Source organism: Xenopus laevis, chromosome 2S, assembly GCF_017654675.1.
Source record: "Xenopus laevis strain J_2021 chromosome 2S, Xenopus_laevis_v10.1, whole genome shotgun sequence".
NCBI classification, from domain to species: domain Eukaryota; kingdom Metazoa; phylum Chordata; class Amphibia; order Anura; family Pipidae; genus Xenopus; species Xenopus laevis.
In genome coordinates this window covers 159,441,212-159,460,766 of record NC_054374.1, presented here as the reverse complement: position 1 = coordinate 159,460,766, position 19,555 = coordinate 159,441,212, and the positions used below count along the sequence as shown (strand labels likewise).

Below are 19,555 nucleotides of genomic sequence, written 5' to 3'. Positions count from 1 at the left end.
CATGTTGTCTGGGGCAGCATAAAAACACCCCCTAGTGGCTAGTTGCCAAGTAGACTGGCGGCTAGTTGGCGAGTAGACTAGGAGCTAGTTGCCGAGTAGAAGAACCTGACTGACCTGCACAGAGCCCATCATAAATGTTCAAACTAGTGATGTGCCCGTTGACTGGAGACCAATGGTTTGGGAGTGGCTTTGGTTGAAATTTGGGTGACCATTGCTGCTTGGAGTTGGGTTAGACTGGGGAAGTAACTCCCTTTTCCCTGTCTTGCAACCACAGGCAAGAGTACAGAGCAGATAGACATGGGCATGAGTTGGGTGCAAAAAAAGTCCATAACTTTACCTCTAAGGTTATTACCAGATAATAGGAACCTTCCATTGGCTAAGGCACAGGTATCCAAGGTGTGAGGCCTTCCCATGGAAGTTCCAAATCAGTTGAAGATGGGGTGAAGGTAGTCTAAAGGCCAGTTACAAGAGCTTCTTTACAGCCTATGAGCAAATATATAGGGCTGTTCTTGCAGAATTGAGCTTAGTAAAGGGCAATACCTATGTTGGTAACAAAAATAGTTATCCCAAGAAAGGAACTGCAAGTGTGTGACATATAACTCCTCTAGGAGTTCCTCTCTTGGGATAAAAAGTTTTAGCCTGTGGTTTCATGGCATCTTGCTCTAAGAATTAATGTAGTTCTTCTTCCAATTCTGTATACAAAGTACTTGTAAGTCACACCAACCACTGGTTTAGTGTAGATCAGGAATCCCAACCTTTTTTTTTTTACCAGTGAGCCACAATCAAATTTAAAAACAGTTAAGGAGCAACACAAACATGAAAAAAGTCCTTGGGGATGCTAAATAAGCGCTGTGATTGGCCATTTGATAGACTTTGCATGGACTGGCAGCCTACAGGAGGTTCTGTTTGGCAGTACACCTGGTTTTTATACAACCCACACTTGCCTCCAAGTCTGAAATTCAAAAATAAGCATCTGCTTTGAGGCCACTGAGAGCAACATCCAAAGGCTTGGTGAGGAGCATGTAGCTCACAAGCCACTGGTTGGGGACCACTGGTGTACATGATATAGTGATTGGCCGGACTCCCATGCACTTTGGACTGTGCTCTTTTATATGTATAGAATTGAGGGGAGCCGAGCAGTGGTACTGGGAGGTGGAACTCTCCTGTAGGAGAGGAGGAACAGAAGATGAGAGAATGAGGAATACAATAATAAAAAGGAGGAAAAACAAACTGGGAGAGAAAGAATGAGGAGAGGAAACCACAGCAGGGAAGGTAGAAGGACAAGATAAGAGTCCTGCAGCAGGTAGGGTACCAGCCTAATACCTGCAAATAGGTTGAGTTGTGGGTAGAAAATCCCTGATTCGCTGACCATGCGGGTAAGTCATATTCCTACATCCAATTACTTTGTATTCTGGGGGAACAATTCAACAATATCATTATTGGACATTATTATTTCAGCATTTATCTAAGGGATCTGCAGGTTTATAAATGAAACTGGCAACACATTTACCATACACCTAGCCTAACCCTAAATTTGCACTCGTCTTGTTCCTTGCTGGTACCCACTGCCTATATCTAACCTTTAATAATGTAAATGGGAACGTGATTTATTAACACATTTAAATTCTCATATAACAACTATGCTGGTCCCCATTGCTCTCACAATACAACTTCCATTACCACCCAACCCCTTATTCTTAACGCTTCCAGGGTTTCAACTTGAGGCTCCAAAGCAGACGTTCCACTGGGTTTTGTTGGAGAGTGATGGGAGTTGCAGTTTAGCCAAAGTGTAAAGGCTGCTGCTTACCCATCTCTACTAATGAGGAAAGTCGTGGGCAGCCCTATGAAGGCTTAGGGCTCTTACAAATAGGCGGTTTTACCTGCGCTAGCACAGGAGTAGACGCAGTCAATTATTGTGAAGGGGGCTGTACTCACACAGACGCATGTAAGTGCCAAATGCAGGTGGGACGCAGCATGTTGCATTTCACCTGTGTTCAGCGCATACATGAGTCTGTGTGAGTACAGCCCCTTCACAATAATTGAGTGCGTCTACTCCTGCGCTCTGCTGAAGCTGAACGGAATAAAGGGAGCCCAGGAAAAACTGGGTAAGCAGCAGCCCTCACACTTTGGCTAAAGAGCCCTTAGCAAGACTGAAACTGCCAGCAGTCAATAACAAAGCAGCACAGCTTGGAATTCCTCGATATTTTGCTTCTGCTTATATAAAAGGTAGAAAAAAAAAATATTACAGTGTAGTTTGCAGTTTAGGTATTCTCTAATCCCAAGGACCCTCTACATTACACCTGTCCAAATATTAGCAATCTCCACTTTAAAAGATCTCCTTCAGACAAAGTACTTACCAACTCACATCCCCCCCCCCTTCAGAATGTAACTGGGAGATAATAGTCATAGGGATAGAACAGCATCAGACGAGACCTCGTCTTCCCCAAGTACAACTTTCCCAGTTATTCTCAGAACTGGATTTTAAAAGGGAACTATCGCAAAAATTTAATAAAAGCTTCAGCATACTGAAATAAGAAACTTTCTAAATACAATCAATTAAAAATTCTGCATAGTTTCTGAAATAATTAAGTTTATATTCACTATCCCTCTCTCAGCATCTGTTTCTCTTCATTCTGTCTTCATGCAGGAGTTGGGTGTCAGATATTCATTGACAGTTAGATCCAATATATCTTATAGGGGGGCTCGTTTTGCCTAGAAGATGTATTAGAGATCACTCTATTAAAATCACCAGACCTCATGTCTCTCTAGATGTAGGACTTGTGCAAAATGCAGTTATTTTGTTAGATTTTGTTTGTACGGGAATCAGTTATTTGAGCGAGCTCTAATTCATCTGCTAGGAAAGGAGCCCTCTTATAAGGGTCAGGCCACACTGGGCCTTTTGGGGAGATTTGGTCGCCTGGCTACTAATCGCCTCGTCTTTGCGACGACCAATCTCCCCAAATGCCTTCCCTCACTCAGCGCTGGTTAAACAAAAAAAGCCGGCGCTAATCCCACGCGGCAACTTCGGAAAGCGAACCGCTGCGTGTGATTAGCGCTGGCGTTTTTTCATTTTAGCCGGTGTAGAGTGAGGGAAGGCGTTTGGGGAGATTAGTCACCGCAAAGACAAAGCGATTAGTCGCCAGGCGACCAAATCTCCCCTAAACGCCCAGTGTGGCCTAACCCCAAGATATATTGGATCTAACTGTCAATGAATATCTGACACCCAACTGCTGCATGAAGACAGAATGAAGAGAAACAGATGTTGAGAGAGGAATAGTGAAGATAAACTTGATTATTGCAGAAACAATGCAGAATATTTAATTGATTGTATTTAGAATGTTTTCTATTTCAGTATGAGCAAGCTTATATATCGAGGGGCAGATCTATCAAGGGTCAAATTTGAGTTTGTGCGAGTTCCTAAAAACTCCCATAAACTGGGAAAAAAAAGCATCAATCAAAATTTATTAAAAACAAAAAAAAAAAACTAATTTTTTTTTTTTAATAACGGGTGATTAGGATCGAGCTGCTAATTCGAATAGAATTCAATCGAATTTAATAAGAGTTTTCACAAAAATGTTTTTCTTCAAAAGACCACCAAATTGGTTCTAGTAGGTCCCCCATAGGCTAAAACACAAATTTGGCAGGTTTTAGATGGCGAATAGTTGAATTCTAGTTCTTAAAGGGACAGTACATGATAAATTTAAAAAATTTTATCAATTCGAATGTGGACTATTCCCTAGTCGAATTACAGTAAAATAAACTCTAAATGCCACTTTAAAAATTGGAATTATTCCAAATCCTATTTTATCACATTAGTCAAGCAAAATGAACTTTAATTACACTGTATAAATTATTTGAATCTTGTTTCCTTCAGTCTGGGAATTCATAATTATAACAAGCAGGCAGGAGCCATTTTGTGGACACTGTTATTAAGACAAGTCTTGTATCATCTCAGAATCTTGTTTGTGCACCAGAATGGGGGACCTGATGTCCATCCCCATGTCCTGGCTACACAATTAAATGGTGAAGAGAACGGGGGAATGTGGGGAGAGCAGTGACATGTAGGAAGTGCTGAATGGAAAGTGAAAGTAATTGCCTAAGGCATAGAGGAGGGGCAGACAATATTTGATTGACAGCTGAGATTTTTAAATGAGCTTACAACAGCTATGAATGCTTTAATAAAAAAAATTTGGATTTCATGTTTAATTTGAAAATCTCTTTAATTAATCATCTTTTATGTCTGTGTGCCAGGTCCACTTTAAGGGGGGGGGGGGCTTAAAGCCCAATATAAAACCAGAGGCCTCTCATATAGATATAAAGGATTACCTTTAAAGCAGGGGTCTCCAAATGCCTCAAACGCTTGAACTGGGCCGCTGAGCCTAACGAACAATAAACGTGCAGCGCCTGAATTGGACGCTGACCCCTCCCGAAACTTGCATCAAAAATTTGGCTCTACGCCAAGACTGGGGCCACTGCTTTAAAGCACATACACACAATGTCCAGACATTAGGAAAAAACATTTTATTAAGCATTTTAGAATACGCTATACAATATACATTTTCTTATAAAAAGAATGTCGTCCCTGATTTAGCCGTAAGGCACATACAAGCGATTCCCTTTCACCCCGATGTATAAAAATATAGTGACCATTTCAGTGGTTATAGAAGATGCGCCAAGTTATTTCTACTTCATCCAATCGCACACGTTCTTTTACCGTGGCTGCGTCCAAACCCCTCTGATCGATCGTTTAATTAAACTTCAGCAAAGTTACAGAATAGAAGTGCTTTTCATGTTTACAGGCAGTGGATTTTGGCTCTTTTAAAGAGATAGTTTACAAAAGAATTGATTTTTCAAGGTGACCATTCATAGCACAAAGCAAGAACACAACAGAAAATGCGGCAGAATTAAAGCGTAATGATTCGGACAGCCCACGAGGTGACCAAACCATAGATTTAAAGGGAAAATTGTGTCCTAATAGAAAGGCGGCTTTATAATTTAGCGTTTGTTTTCTAATGATTCTGGGAGTTGTCCCCATTTCTATTATTGGGTATGGGTGTAGGTATGGATTCCTGCTCCCCTAGTGCCTTGAAGCTCTACTTATAAATAGGGTACATGTTGCCTTTAAATTTAGTGCACAGCGTAGGGCCATCACCAGTGTTCCCTCTAAAGAAATGTGTGTGAAAATACACAATTTTATATCAATTCTGACCTGAGCACACAAGTTTAAAATGTGCGCCCCCAAAATATAATAATAATAGGCGAGAAGGACATTGGCCATCACAGAACCTTTGGTTAAATGGGTGGTTCACCTTTAGGATAACTTTTAGTATGTTATAGAATCTAAGCAACTTTTCAATTGGTCATTATTTTTTTAATAGTTTTTTCATTATTTCTGCAGTTTCCAAAGAGGGTCACTGACCCCATTTAAATACAAATGTTCTTTAAATCTACAAATGTATTGTTATTTATTTGTATTACTGGTCTCTCTTCAGGCCCTCTCCTATTCATATTCAAATCAATGTATGGTAGCTATGGGAAATTTAGACCCTAGCAACCAGATCACTACACTGATTTACATTGCAAACTGGAGAGCGGCTAAATAAAAAGCTAAATAACTCCAAAACCACAAACAATAAAAACCAACTGTAAATTGTCTCAGAATATCCCTCTCTACATCATACTAAAAGTTACTCAAAGGTGAACAAATCTTTTAATAAAAATGAAGCAGGTCTGGTCACCTGTGAATAGGGGGGGGGGAAAAAAAGCAGATCATTGGACAACGCCTAGAGTTTAATAATAGGGGTCGCAGATACCGCTATACTTTCAATTGCGCACTCATCTGTGCCTCGGCGTATCCTGAAGTATCCATTCTCCCCCCAAGATTCTCCCCAGCTATTCTTCACAATCCAGTACTTCTCCCCAGTTTGCTGGTCAGTGCCGTATCCCACCAGAAGAACCGCGTGATTGGTCAGCTGAAAGGGGTTGAACTTATCTTGCAGGCCGGTATGGTGGTAGACGCCGCTTCGATAGTGCATGAAGTCGCTGTACACCTCAAAGGCGACGGAGAGAGGGCCCCCAAGAATGAGCTCTAGTTTCATGTAGGCTTCATTGCAACCGCCGTAGAATCCACCAACGTAGTGGTACTGAGCGGTGTAGTATCTCTGGTAGGAATCTTTCAGTGTGCAGGGTGAGCCTGAACCAGTGTATGGGAAGTCAGACTCTTCCACAATTCCAAAATCATTGAGGTATTTTCCAGCAATAAGATATGGAAAGCCACCATCACAACCTGAAAGTGTAGAATAGAATGTTAAACACACCTTATACTCTCCCCCCTCCCTCCGGGAGAGGGGGAGAGAGAGGGAGAGAGATATATACAGTATATCTCCCACCCTCTCTCTTCTACCACCATCCCTCTCTCTCCCTCCCAGCGACCCTCTCTCTCTCCCAGCGACCCTCTCTCTCTCCCTCCCGGCGACCCTCTCTCTCTCCCAGCGACCCTCTCTCTCTCCTCCCAGCGACCCTCTCTCTCTCCCAGCGACCCTCTCTCTCTCCCTCCCAGCGACCCTCTCTCTCTCCCTCCCAGCGACCCTCTCTCTCTCCCTCCCAGCGACCCTCTCTCTCTCCCTCCCAGCGACCCTCTCTCTCTCCCTCCCAGCGACCCTCTCTCTCCCTCCCAGCGACCCTCTCTCTCCTCCCAGCGACCCTCTCTCTCTCCCTCCCAGCGACCCTCTCTCTCTCCCTCCCAGCGACCCTCTCTCTCTCCTCCCAGCGACCCTCTCTCTCCCTCCCAGCGACCCTCTCTCTCCCTCCCAGCGACCCTCTCTCTCCCTCCCAGCGACCCTCTCTCTCCCCTCCCAGCGACCCTCTCTCTCCCTCCCAGCGACCCTCTCTCTCCCTCCCAGCGACCCTCTCTCTACCCCAGCGACCCCCTCTCTCTCAGCGACCCCCTCCCTCTCCCTCCCAGCGACCCCCTCCCTCTCCCAGCGACCCCCTCCCTCTCCCAGCGACCCCCTCCCTCTCCTCCCAGCGACCCTCTCTCTCTCCCTTCCAGCGACCCTCTCTCTCTCCCTTCCAGCGACCCTCTCTCTCTCTCCCTTCCAGCGACCCTCTCTCTCTCTCCCTTCCAGCGACCCTCTCTCTCTCTCCCTTCCAGCGACCCTCTCTCTCTCTCCCTTCCAGCGACCCTCTCTCTCTCTCCCTTCCAGCGACCCTCTCTCTCTCTGCTGACTAGCACTAGGATCAGGAGTTTGAGTTAGACCAGGATTTGTATGTCCCTGCCTGCATCTGGGTGGTTTACAAGCCCCAATCATACTAGTATGTTAATTGGCTCTTTATTAAACTTGACCTCAGCGCAGGTTTGTTTAACTGCCGGGACCAATGTGAATAATCAAACATTATCCCTAAAGCGCTGCTTAATATTGTGCCACTGTAATAATGGTTAATAACATGAGTCAGCATATGTTCGACACAAAAAGCTTACCTTGGGAATAATTGCTGCAGGACACCACTTGCTGGGGACTCAGAATGGGCTTCTGAGAGAGCTGAGACTGAATCTGGATTCTAGACTCTAACATACCCATTGAGGAAAAGGCATAGCAGCTTCCACAGCTTCCTGAGGAAAGGGAAAAAAACAAGGCTTCAAGCTGGAGAATAAGCATACGTCTACCCACTTAGTCTGACCAAACAGACAGGTTGGCTCCTATGTAACTTGTATTCATGGATTAAAACAGAATAATGTCATTATGCAAATTAAATAAAAAGTCAGACCTGCATGACTTATACACAAGATTTAGTACCTTGGTTTCTAACAGGGCTGACAAAGTTGTATCCAGCGATGTTTCTCCAGTCCCATTCATTTGGAAGGCCTTTGTATTTTTTGTCGGTAGGCATTGGAGCTGGCCTGGGCCTCCTGAGAGAAAGGCAGATAATTAGATCAATACACACACACATATATACACACACATTTTGTACATTGATGATCAGCTAATTTCTAAGCAGATACTAAAAATACCATACACAGGTATTCTGGAGTTGCGCCCCCCGGCTCTTCGGATAAGATCCTCAATGGACATGCCTTGGTATTCAGGATAGACGTCTGCAGTCCAAGATTTCTGCACAGAGTTGATCTCTTTCACAAAGTCGTGGTTGTAGGTATAAACCCTGCTTGTGAGCCTGAGAAGAGAAACGTAGTACAACTTGTAGGCAATTCATGTCAGAAAAAAGCCGAATGTTCGTTAAAGGGATACTGTCATGGGAAAATAGTTTTTTTTTCAAAACGCATCAGTTAATAGTGCTGCTTTTGCACTGAAATCTGTTTTCCAAAAGAGCAAACTGATTTTTTTATATTTAATTTTAAAATCTGACATGCGGTAGACATATTGTCAGTTTCCCAGTTGCCCTCAGTCATGTGACTTGTGCTGTGATAAACTACAGTTAATCTTTACTGCATCACCACAAATTGAAGTGATATCACCCCCAGCAGCCCATCAGCAGAACAATGGGAAGATAACAGCTGCCTGGTAGATCTAAGAACAGCACTCAATAGTAAAATCCATGTCCCACTGCGACACATTCAGTTACATGGAGGAGGAGAAATAGCCTGCCAGAAAGCAGTTCCATCCTAAAGTGCTGGCTCTTTCTGAAAGCACATGGCCAGGCAAAATGACCCGAGATGCATACACACCTTAAAACACTTGTTGGTTAGGAATGAAATACCATAAAAATCAGACAGAAACCCTTTAAAAATGGGTGCAGAGGACAAGGGAGGGGTGCCACTAAACTATCCCATTAAATCTAGACTTAATAAGAGTGGGTTTTTGAACATTCCTTGTATTCACTTACATCTCCTTTTTCGGGAATGGATCAGGATTGACCCTCACGCCTGATTCCGCAGAGATTTTCTTCCCAACAAAGCAAGCCCAGTTGCGACCCAGCACATCATGAACCCAACCTGGGAAGGTTTCGTGGCAGTAACTTGTGACGTTAGAACCTCGCTGTTCATACTAAAGAAAGAAAAACAATATATTGTATATGTATGTATGTATGTATGTATGTATGTATGTATGTATGTATGTATGTATGTATGTATGTATATATATTATATCTGAACTATATAAAAGATCGATTAAAGGGGTGGTTCACCTTTTTAAGTTTTTTGTATGGTATAGAATGGACAATTCCAAGGAACTTTTCAATTGGTTTTCATTATTTATAGTTTAATTTATTTTATTTTTTTTATTTGCCTTCTTCTGACTCTTTCCAGCTTTCAAATAGGGGGGTCACTGACCCCCCATCTAAAAATGAATGGCCTGTAAAGCTACAAATGTATTGTTGTTGCTACTTTTTATTGCTCATCTTTCTATTCAGGCCTCTCCTATTCATATTCCAGTTTCTTATTCAAATCAATGCATGGTCGCGCTATGGTAATTTGGACCCTAGTAACCAGATGGCTGAAACTGGGGAGCTGCTGAATAAAAAGCTAAATAACTCAAAAAACACAAATAATAAAAAATGAAAACCAATTGCAAATCGTCTCAGAATATCACTCCCTATATCATACTAAAAATTAACTAAAAGGTGAACAACCCCGTCTGCCATCCACCATCTCCACTCTTCATAGAGCCTGGACCCAAGTATTGAAATTATTCAAGAAAGGACCAATTCGGCTGAATCCACTATTACCATTATGGGGCAACTCCAACCTACTTCACTTCCGTAACCTAGAGGACTTCCTCTTCTGGCCAAGGCAGGGCATTAAATACCTGGGCGATCTTCTGCAAAACAGTACCTTCCCTTCACATACTGAACTACAAGCCAAATGCACCTCTCAGACCCTCCCACTTTTTCGATATTTCCAAATTCGACACACTTTTAAGGCCCAGTTTGGTACTCTTTCTCCTGTCCTTGCCACAATGACAATTGAAGACACACTCATAGCTGAACAAACAGTTAAGTTGGTGTCCAGGCTATACAAAAACCTGCTAGCCAGTGTCCCCCCTCCTTTCCACACAGCTCAGGTACGGTGGAAGACTAACATTCCAGAGCTGACCCAGGATGACTGGGACGAGGCAACAGAAACTATGTATAAAAGCTTAATAGCAATAAGGGATAGGCTGATTCAATACAAGGTGTTTCATCAACTCTATATCACCCCGCTTAAACTAAAGGCAATGGGTAAGACGGACACTGACTCCTGCCCCAGATGTGGAACTCCAGTAGCCAATTTTCTGCACATGATCTGGTCTTGCCCGGTGATAAATACTTACTGGTCGCAAGTAATGGCCTCGTTAGCGAACACACTCGAATTCCCAAATATACTCTCCCCCATTGTGTGTCTCCTGGGTGTAGTGGAACACCTTGTGCCCACTGTCTGTGCGAGATTAAGGTTTAGAGCGTTATTATTCTATGCTAAAAAATGTGTGATTATGCACTGGATGGGACCTACCCCTCCCACAAAGGACTCCTGGATTAACCTTGTTGATTCCACTATACCCAAAATAAAGCTTACCCATGAAGCGAGAGGCACCGCAGATAAATTTCAAAAGATATGGAGTCCTTGGTGGGAAATGGGACCGGGCGTGCAACCTAGAATTTATCATGCAACCGGATAATATATATATATATATATATATATACTTACACTATACCTGTACTGTCTTCTGATGCTAATTTACCCTCAATCTACGCTGTACCACTTGTAAGCAAATAATTATGGACCAGTGACACATGTCTTAACTATGCACATGTTTTTGGATATATTACTTTTATTTTTTCTTGTTTGTAATGTTTCTTAAAAGCAAATAAAACATAACCTTTTAAAAAAGGTGAACAACCCCTTTAACAACAGTTACCCAAAGTGACTAAATCCTCTGAAGACGTAAAGAGCCAAGACATGGAAAAATGAAAAGAGCCAACTCAGCAGCTTATGGGCTTGTGTATGTGGCCTTGTATATGGTTGGCCATTAGTGGTGGACTATTGGCCAGATCAAGCAGGTTTGAACATCCCAAGAATAGGCTTCTATAGGGCCCATAATAAATAAATCATTGGCCGGACAGTAAATGAAATAACTGAGATGCAGCCCATCTGTTGACCTTGCCAAACAAGCGGATCTAATGTATCGCTGGCTGTATCTATATCCCAATTTAACCCAATAGAAAGTAACTGCAGGCAAACTTGTCCTGTGGGTGAATATTTAGGAGACTGACCAATGCGATTCATTTGTGTCCAATAAAAAATATTAAGTACAGTATTAAAGGGGTAGTAAATCCTACTACTCTCCACTGTTCAACCAAACTTTACTCAGTTGTTGCTGTGCTACAAATCCAGGAATAATGTAACACATAATGAAGGTTGGGGCATGCTGGGAGCTGTAGTCACACAACATCAGGGTTGTATTCTTAAAGCAATATCGCATAATAAAAATTTTCCCCAAATCCCCACAGCCAGTAACTGCTTTAAAGCATAAGTAAACCTTTAAAATAAGTCAGTGTAAAATTAATGAGGGTGCTATTCTAAGCACTTTTGCAATGTACATTCATTTTGTTTATATAAACTATAGTAGTAGTTATCTGTTATCTACTGTGTATCCTGTGCTTGAATGGCTGCCCCCATGGCTACACAGCAGCTTGTTTATATAAACTATAGTAGTATTTATCTGTTATCTACTCTGTATCCTGTGCTTGAATGGCTGCCCCCATGGCTACACAGCAGCTTGTTTATATAAACTATAGTAGTACTTATCTGTTATCTACTGTGTATCCTGTGCTTGAATGGCTGCCCCCATGGCTACACAGCAGCTTGTTTATATAAACTATAGTAGTGTTTCTGAAGCAAACACACCAGTTTTACCAGTGCAGGGCAACTCTACTTTATATTTTCATTGCTTTAAAACACTTTAAATGAAATGTCCTTGTGCAAGCGAGACTAGAACAGCAAAATGTAGTTGCACCACATGCCAATGGTGAGTAATGGCAGTTTATTTGAAGCTTACTGGGGTCCCGGGGACTTTATCAGCAGGTCGTTAAACTGACAAAATTCTTCCACTTCATCCCTCTTGTGTTTTAAAGGGCAACACTCACAAGGCCTAACCACTTTCTACCCAAACACGGTTTCAGAAGAAAAAATGTGCAATATTTATTCATCACCCACTTATCTGCAGGAAGGCTGCCCTGTGTGAGATCTGATTAAGATCTGCTTCTTCACAATGTATAATGTGCTACAGAAGATACTGTATTGTCCTATATCTGCGTGCCACTCCGCAGACCCACCGATTTACAGTAATGGTGGCCATAGACACACCCATAATATCTAACAAAATTTTTCGTACAATATTCGGTGCGTACAGGCCCGGACTGGCAACCTGTAGGTTCTGGCAAATGCCAGAGGGGATGCTATAAGTTGCCATAGACAGTCACTATATTTTGGGCTGGTGGGAGGCTGTTTGGGCCTCTGTGTACCGGAAATGCCAATGCCTATTTTGAATCTCAGTCCAGGCCTGGGTGCGAGTATAGTGGGAAACAAGCCGACTGATATCGGCAGTAGACTTGGAGATCGTTCGGCTCGTCAGGCCGGCAAATTTTGATCGGGAGCCATGGGCCATTGTTAGTGCTGAATCATCAGATACAGGTAGAATTCTATTGTTTCTCTCTGTACATCCGACAATTCAGCTCTACACGTGTGTATTGAAATGAACAATCTCTTTCTTTGAAACATATTCTCCAGGAAAGATTGGACTTGTTACGTCTATGGCCCACTTAAATGAGTGGTTCACCTTAAGGTAACTTTTAGTATGATCTAGAATGGACAACTTTTCAATTGGTCTGCGTTATTATTTTTTTTATAGTTATTTGCCTTTTTCTTCTGACTATTTGCAGCTTTCAAATGGGCGTCGCTGACCCCATCTAAAGTTTAATGCTCTATAAAGGTTACAAATGTATTGTTATTGCTACTTATCTTTCTATTCAGGCCTTTCATATGTCTCTTATTCAAATCAATGCATGGTTGCTAGGGGAATTTGTACCCTAGCAACCAGATTACTGAAACTGCAAACTGGAGACCAGCTGATTAAAAAGCTAAATAACTCAAAAACCTTAAATAATAAAAAAATGAAAAATTAATATCAAATTGTCTCAGAATATCCCTCTCTAAATCATACTTTTTTAAAAGTTAATTTAAAAGTGAACAACTCCTTTAAGCCCTGCTTGTGTACGAGAGGTAAGGGTATGCGTATGCTGTTTGATGGGGAGGTACTTGAACTGTGTAAGCCAATGCCTAATATAATGGAATCACCCATGCCCTCAAAAAAAATAAAATAAATAAATAACCCAAAAAAGCATTGTTTATTTTCCCTCCTTGTTTGCCCCCCGGGAGAGTTAAAAATTGGAAAAATAGTTTTTTACTTTCTTGTTTTGTGATGAAGTCAAGTGATTTCCCAATCCTCCTTTACATATGCAAATTAGGATTTTGGTTCGGCCAGGCACAAAGATTTGGCCGAATCCTGCTGAAAAAGGTTGAATCCTAGCCGAGACCCAAACCGAATCCTGGATTCAGTGCATCCCTAACTAGAAAATCATGTAAACATTAAATAAACCCAATAGGCCGGTTTTGCCTCCAATAAGGATTGATTATATCTTAGTAGGGATCAAGTACAAGGTACAGGTATGGGACCTGTTATCCAGAATGCTCGGGTTCTGGGGTTTTCCGGATAAGGGATCTTTCCATAATTTGGATCTTCATACCTTAAGTCTACTAGAAAATGATGTAAACATTAAATAACCCCAAATAAGCTGGTTTTGCTTCCAATAAGGATTAATTAAATCTTAGTTGGGATCAAGTACAAGCTACTGTTTTATTATTACAGAGAAAAAGGAAATCTTTAAAAGTTTGGATTATTTGGATAAAATGGAGTCTATGTAGACGGCCTTTCTGAAATTCGGATTGGGTTCCTGGATAACGGATCCTTGTACCATGGTTTAACAGCCAGACATAGGATTTTAGTTGGATGCTGATTTTGCCTCCCGCAAACAAAATGCTGTGTCACCAGCCTAAAAGTTGGTTTTAAAAAAAAAAGAAATTCTTCAGAGACAAGTTTGAGGTTATAAGGAAACAAGCGTTTACAAACGTACCTTAAAGAAGGCAAAGAGCAGGTAGTTGAGGATGTTCACTTCAAAGCCCTGGTTGTAGATTAGAGTAAAGGAGCCCAGGTTCCCATTCTGATCCTCCGCAATGTTCAGCTCTTTCAGTGTGACCGTAAGTTTGGTTCTCTCCTTACCTGTGGAACAGGAATCAGCAGGTTAGTACAGCTCTGCCACCTACCTACATATAACATACATGAGTGATACTCAGACTTCCCTGTATAACTCAACCTGCAGCCTTGTGCCTTTATATGGTCACAGAACAACCTCTCAGTGACTTCTAATATCCTTATCATTTACAGTAGGGGGTACAATATCCCTTATAATACATGAGTGATAATCAGAGTTCCCTGTATAACTCAGCCTGCATCTTTTTTGGGTTGCCACTCTTTCAGGGAAACCAATTATTCTTCCTTATCAATATCATAGGCCTCCAGTCATTGTTTTTAAAGGCTGATCCAGGTTAGTTGTAACCCCAGTGCCTCCATACGATCAAAGCAGCAGCCAATCAACCCTTCAACCCTTTTTAATAGCAGTGTGTCTATTTATATCCACTGCAGTGCTGGTCCCGACTCCTGAAACAATGTAGCACAAGCCAGCTGCAACAACATACTGAATATAAAAAAAAAAGAAAAAAAACTTTCAAAAAAGAAAATGTAGGTACAGTATATGGGAAGGTTGTATAGGATTAAACATGCTTTCATTATGTAAACCTAGTATTTAGGAGGACTTCCCCTTTAACCACCTTTTATCATCTGATTCCAGTAACAGCAGATCTATTTCTGCACTGTAACATTTCCGCAGCCACAAGTGCGTGTGCAAAGAGATCACAAGATTAAGTGACCTGTGACCACGTGAGATGAGCTACAGCCGAGAGAGAAAGAGAGACAGGCTCTGACTTTAGAGAACTGGTACTGGAGATACTTTGTATACGCTGCTGCAAGCTCAGGTTTCTGACAGTTGCATTCAATAGAATAAATACAGTTCCACTGGAATGCCGAGCAATCTGAAAGTGACACTTACTATGAATAAAGAGAACAGTCTTATGCCTACAGCCAATTAGGGAATATTCATTAGGCAAGTAACGAAGGGAGGAAAAGAGGAAGAAGGAAACTATAGTGTATTTTCTTTGGGTGGGTTATTCTCCCAAAAAAGTCTATTTTAAAAAAATAAAAATCAGTCTTTCCATTCTCATGCAGAACAGTCAAATCTGCTTTCTGGCTAAGACACTACTAGCTCTTTCTATAAATGTATCCAACTCACATGAGTCAGATCCTTGGGCTCGTCTCTTATTGCCCCATATACAAGTGCAAGGTATATAAATAAATGTAAATAAAAGGTGTAAAACTGCACCCTGTAATGCCCATAGACAGAGTAATTGCACCCAGGGGAATGGCTGCATGTGCGTGCCCCGGCATAGTCACCCACATCCACGTATTGGAAAAAGCAAGATTTCAGTTATGCAGGTTTTTCCATCACTTAAAAGAACAGTAACATCAAAAAAATGCAAGTGTCTTAAAATAATGAAGACACAATGTACAGTGTTGTGCTGCACTGGAAAAACTTGTAAATTTGCTTCAGAAACGCTACTGTAGTTCATATAAACAAGCTGCTGTGTAGCCATGGGGGCAGCCATTCAAGCACAGGATACACAGTAGATAACAGATAAGTACTACTATAGTTTATATAAACAAGCTGCTGTGTAGCCATGGGGGGCAGCCATTCAAGCACGTTGTGCTGTGTAGCACCCATGGCTACACAGCAGCTTGTTTATATAAACTATAGTAGTACTTATCTGTTATCTACTGGGTATCCTGTGCTTGAATGGCTGCCCCCATGGCTACACAGCAGCTTGTTTATATAAACTATAGTAGTACTTATCCGTTATCTACTGGGTATCCTGTGCTTGAATGGCTGCCCCCATGGCTACACAGCAGCTTGTTTATATAAACTATAGTAGTACTTATCTGTTATCTACTGTGTATCCTGTGCTTGAATGGCTGCCCCCATGGCTACACAGCAGCTTGTTTATATAAACTATAGTAGTACTTATCTGTTATCTACTGTGTATCCTGTGCTTGAATGGCTGCCCCCATGGCTACACAGCAGCTTGTTTATATAAACTATAGGGATGCACCAAATCCACTATTTTGGATTCGGCCAAACCCCCGAATCCTTCGTGAAAGATTTGGTCAAATACCGAACTGAATCCTAATTTGCATATCCAAATTAGGAGCGGGAAGGGGGAAAACATTTTACTTCCTTGTTTTGTGACAAAAAGTCAGGCGATTTTCCTTCCTGCCCCTGATTTGCATATGCAAATTAAGATTCGGATTCAATTCGTCTAGGCAGAAGGATTCTGAAAAAGGCCGAATCGCTAACCCTGAATTCGTTGCATGCCTAATAAACTATAGTAGAGTTTCTGAATAAACAACACACCAGTTTTACCAGTGCAAAGCAACACTACATTATACGATTATTCCATTAAACCAGTTTAATTTTTTGGTGTTACTGTTCCATTAAGGCTGAGCTCAGTCTTTAAAGGTAAACTGAAATCACAGATCCTTAAAGTTTGAAGCGGCAAATTAAACTGCTACTGAAGGCAGCTCTGTCTGTCCCTTTCTTCACTACTGGTTCTGACTTTTGAAACAATGTAGCAACCGTCCACATTACACACTATTCATACTGTACAGAGGGTTAATAATGGAGTCATTGTGCAAGCAGTTACTTCTGGGTTTTATTTCCTGTGCGGCAGGGAAAGAGTCAGTTAGGAGAATATATAAGATCAGTCGATTCACTTCCTGATCTGTGTGTGGGTCTTGGAAACTTGCAGGTTAATGGCACACGGGGTGTTCAGGCCTTGGGGGCTCCCATATAAACAATGGAGGCCAAAAATGCACTGCCCAACTGTTTAAGGGGTTGTTCACCTTTAAATTAACTTTTAGTATGATGTAATGAGGGATATTCTGCTCTTAGTTTTTTATTATTTGTGGCTTTTGAGCTTTTTAATCAGCAGCTCTGCAGTTTGCAATTTCAACAATCTGGTTGCTAAGGTCCAAATTACCCTAACAACCATGCACCGATTTGAATAAGAGTGAAATATGAATAGGAGAGGCCTGAATAGAAAGATAATAAAAAGTAACAATACATGTATAGCATGTTACTTTTTATTACTCATCTTTCTATTCAGGCCTCTCCTATTCATATTCCAGTCTCTTATTCAAATCAATGCATGGCTGCTAGGGGAATTTTGACCCTAGCAACCAGATTGCTGAAACTGCAAACTGGAGAGCTGCTGAATAAAAAGCTAAACAACAAAAAATACATAAGAAATTAAAACCAATTGCAAATTTGTTGCAGATCTCTCTCTAAGTCATACTAAAAGTTCATTTAATGAACCACCCCTTTAACTTAAAAGTGAACCACCCTGTAAAGGGCATGTAAAGGCAAACAAATAAAATCCCATTTTTACTTTCTTTAATGAAAAAGAAACCTATCTCCAATATACTTTAATTAACAAAATGTGTACAGTTTTTATAAGAAACCTGACTGTATGCAGTGAATTCTCCCTTCATTTACTGCTGTGGATAGGAATTGTCAGACAGTCCCCAACTGCTCTGCAGGGAAACAATCATACTTATGAACAGCAGGGGGAGCCCCCACCTTACTTCCCAGCCATGCAGAACTCAAACAGCTTTGTTTGTTTCCCTGTTTTGATCATTTATGACGACCCCTAAGTAGTTCAGATCACACTGAGCATGTGCACAGTCTTGGTCTTGCAAAGATGTTAAAATTACAAGATGATGACCCCCTGTGGCCAACTTTGAAAGCATAAATCATTTGTTTGATTAGGCTTGTGGTGCAGTGAGTTCATGTTTAGTATACAAAATACAGACTTTCTAGCCTTATTCTACTTACTTTACTTCCCCTTTTATCAATGGCAAGCCTTTTAACTATAAGAGCAGCACAAGGACAGTAACCCATAGCAACCAGATTAGCAGCAGGCTCCTTGTAAGGGCAGAGACAGACGAGTAGATTTGGGGAGATTATGTTGCCCAGTGACAAATCGGCTCTTCTTCTGGGCGACTAATGTCCCCGAACTGGGATTCGGTGCAATTCTAGCCCTTATCCTTATTTCTAGCCAGTGGGGAGAGTAGTCGCCCCAAAGAGGTGATTTATCGCTGGGCAACTAAATCTCCCTGAATCTTAGCCTGTGCCCTTATTAGGGATGTACAGAATCCACTATTTTGGATTCAACCCAACCCCCGAATCGTTTGTGAAAGATTAGACTGAATACTGAACCAAATCCTAATCTGAATATGCAAATTAGTAATGGAAAGGAGAAAACTTTTTTTTTTACTTCCTTGTTTTGTGACAAAAAGTCACGCGATTATCCTGATTCAGCCGAATCCTGCTGAAAAAGGCTAAATCCCGTACTAAATCCTGGATCCGGTGCCTCCCTATCCCTTATCCTTAGTTTTTAGCAGCCGGAAGCAGTTGGGAGAGATTAGTTACCCGAAGAAGAGGCGATTTGTCGCCGGGCAGGTGGGATTCTGGGAGTTGTACTCTATGATAGAGTCGCCTGTTGTTCAGCTACTGCACATGCGCACTTATGAGTTCCCTGCCACTGAAAGTGAGAAGAGGACACGGCTATGGGAGCGCTAAGGATGCTGGGTAACAGGAAACTCACTCACCCAACTGGGAGCAGTCAATGTTCTTATCCCGAGCAGCCCCGGTGCCCTCTCCTATTTGGAACTCCCAGGTGCCTTCCAGGTCGGGGAACGAGCAGTTTGCTGGGGTGTCAGCAGCGCCGAACCGGCAGAGGAGAGCCAGGAACACTAAGCCGCACAGACGCTCCATCCCCTCAGCTAATTCACCCGGACTCACAGCGCGCACTCGCACCCACACGGCTTATATACAGTGAAAGCGACGCTGCCCGAGTCAAGCGATTGGTCGGTTGACGGGTCACGTGGTACAGAATCATGCGCCCGTGTGTCACGTGAATAAGGAATCACGTGCTTCCCATAGTACAGAGTTCGGAGTTACTAAGGGCAGTAGTGTACTTAGCAACGGTGGGAGTTGCAGTCTGTGCTGTGGCCAGGGATTTTTTTCTTGCCATTGTCTCCTGACTGGGCCTATGCCTTGTATTAAACATGCCTGCAGCCCCCTCTCCCCTTTTCATGGTATTATTATTATTTCAAGGGCTGTTTCCCTTTTCAGTTCATTTTTACTGTATCATTGCATGGTCATTGTTTATTTTTATAGCCTGACTCCAGATTTAAAATGGGGGTCGCTGACCCCATCTAAAAAACAAAAGCTCTGTAAGGCTACACATAGTTATTGCTACTTTTTATTACTCATCTTTCTATTCAGGCCTCTCCTATTCATATTCCAGTCCCTTATTCAAATCGGTGCATGGTTA

The 19,555-nt window shown here is 42.0% G+C and overlaps 1 protein-coding gene across 1 annotated transcript; it reads right to left on the bottom strand.

Annotated features, from left to right (window-relative positions):
* Window positions 1–4,506: 4,506 nt before the first annotated feature.
* ctsc.S (cathepsin C S homeolog) lies at window positions 4,507–19,060 on the bottom strand. Its single transcript, XM_018250367.2, has 7 exons — window positions 18,828–19,060; window positions 14,125–14,270; window positions 8,842–9,002; window positions 8,017–8,172; window positions 7,797–7,909; window positions 7,481–7,612; window positions 4,507–6,286 (listed from the first exon to the last, which is right to left on the bottom strand). Exons 1-7 carry the CDS (start codon window positions 18,991–18,993, stop codon window positions 5,784–5,786), a joined length of 1,377 nt encoding a protein of 458 aa, XP_018105856.1. The 5' UTR covers window positions 18,994–19,060; the 3' UTR covers window positions 4,507–5,783.
* Between the last annotated feature and the right edge of the window lie 495 nt (window positions 19,061–19,555).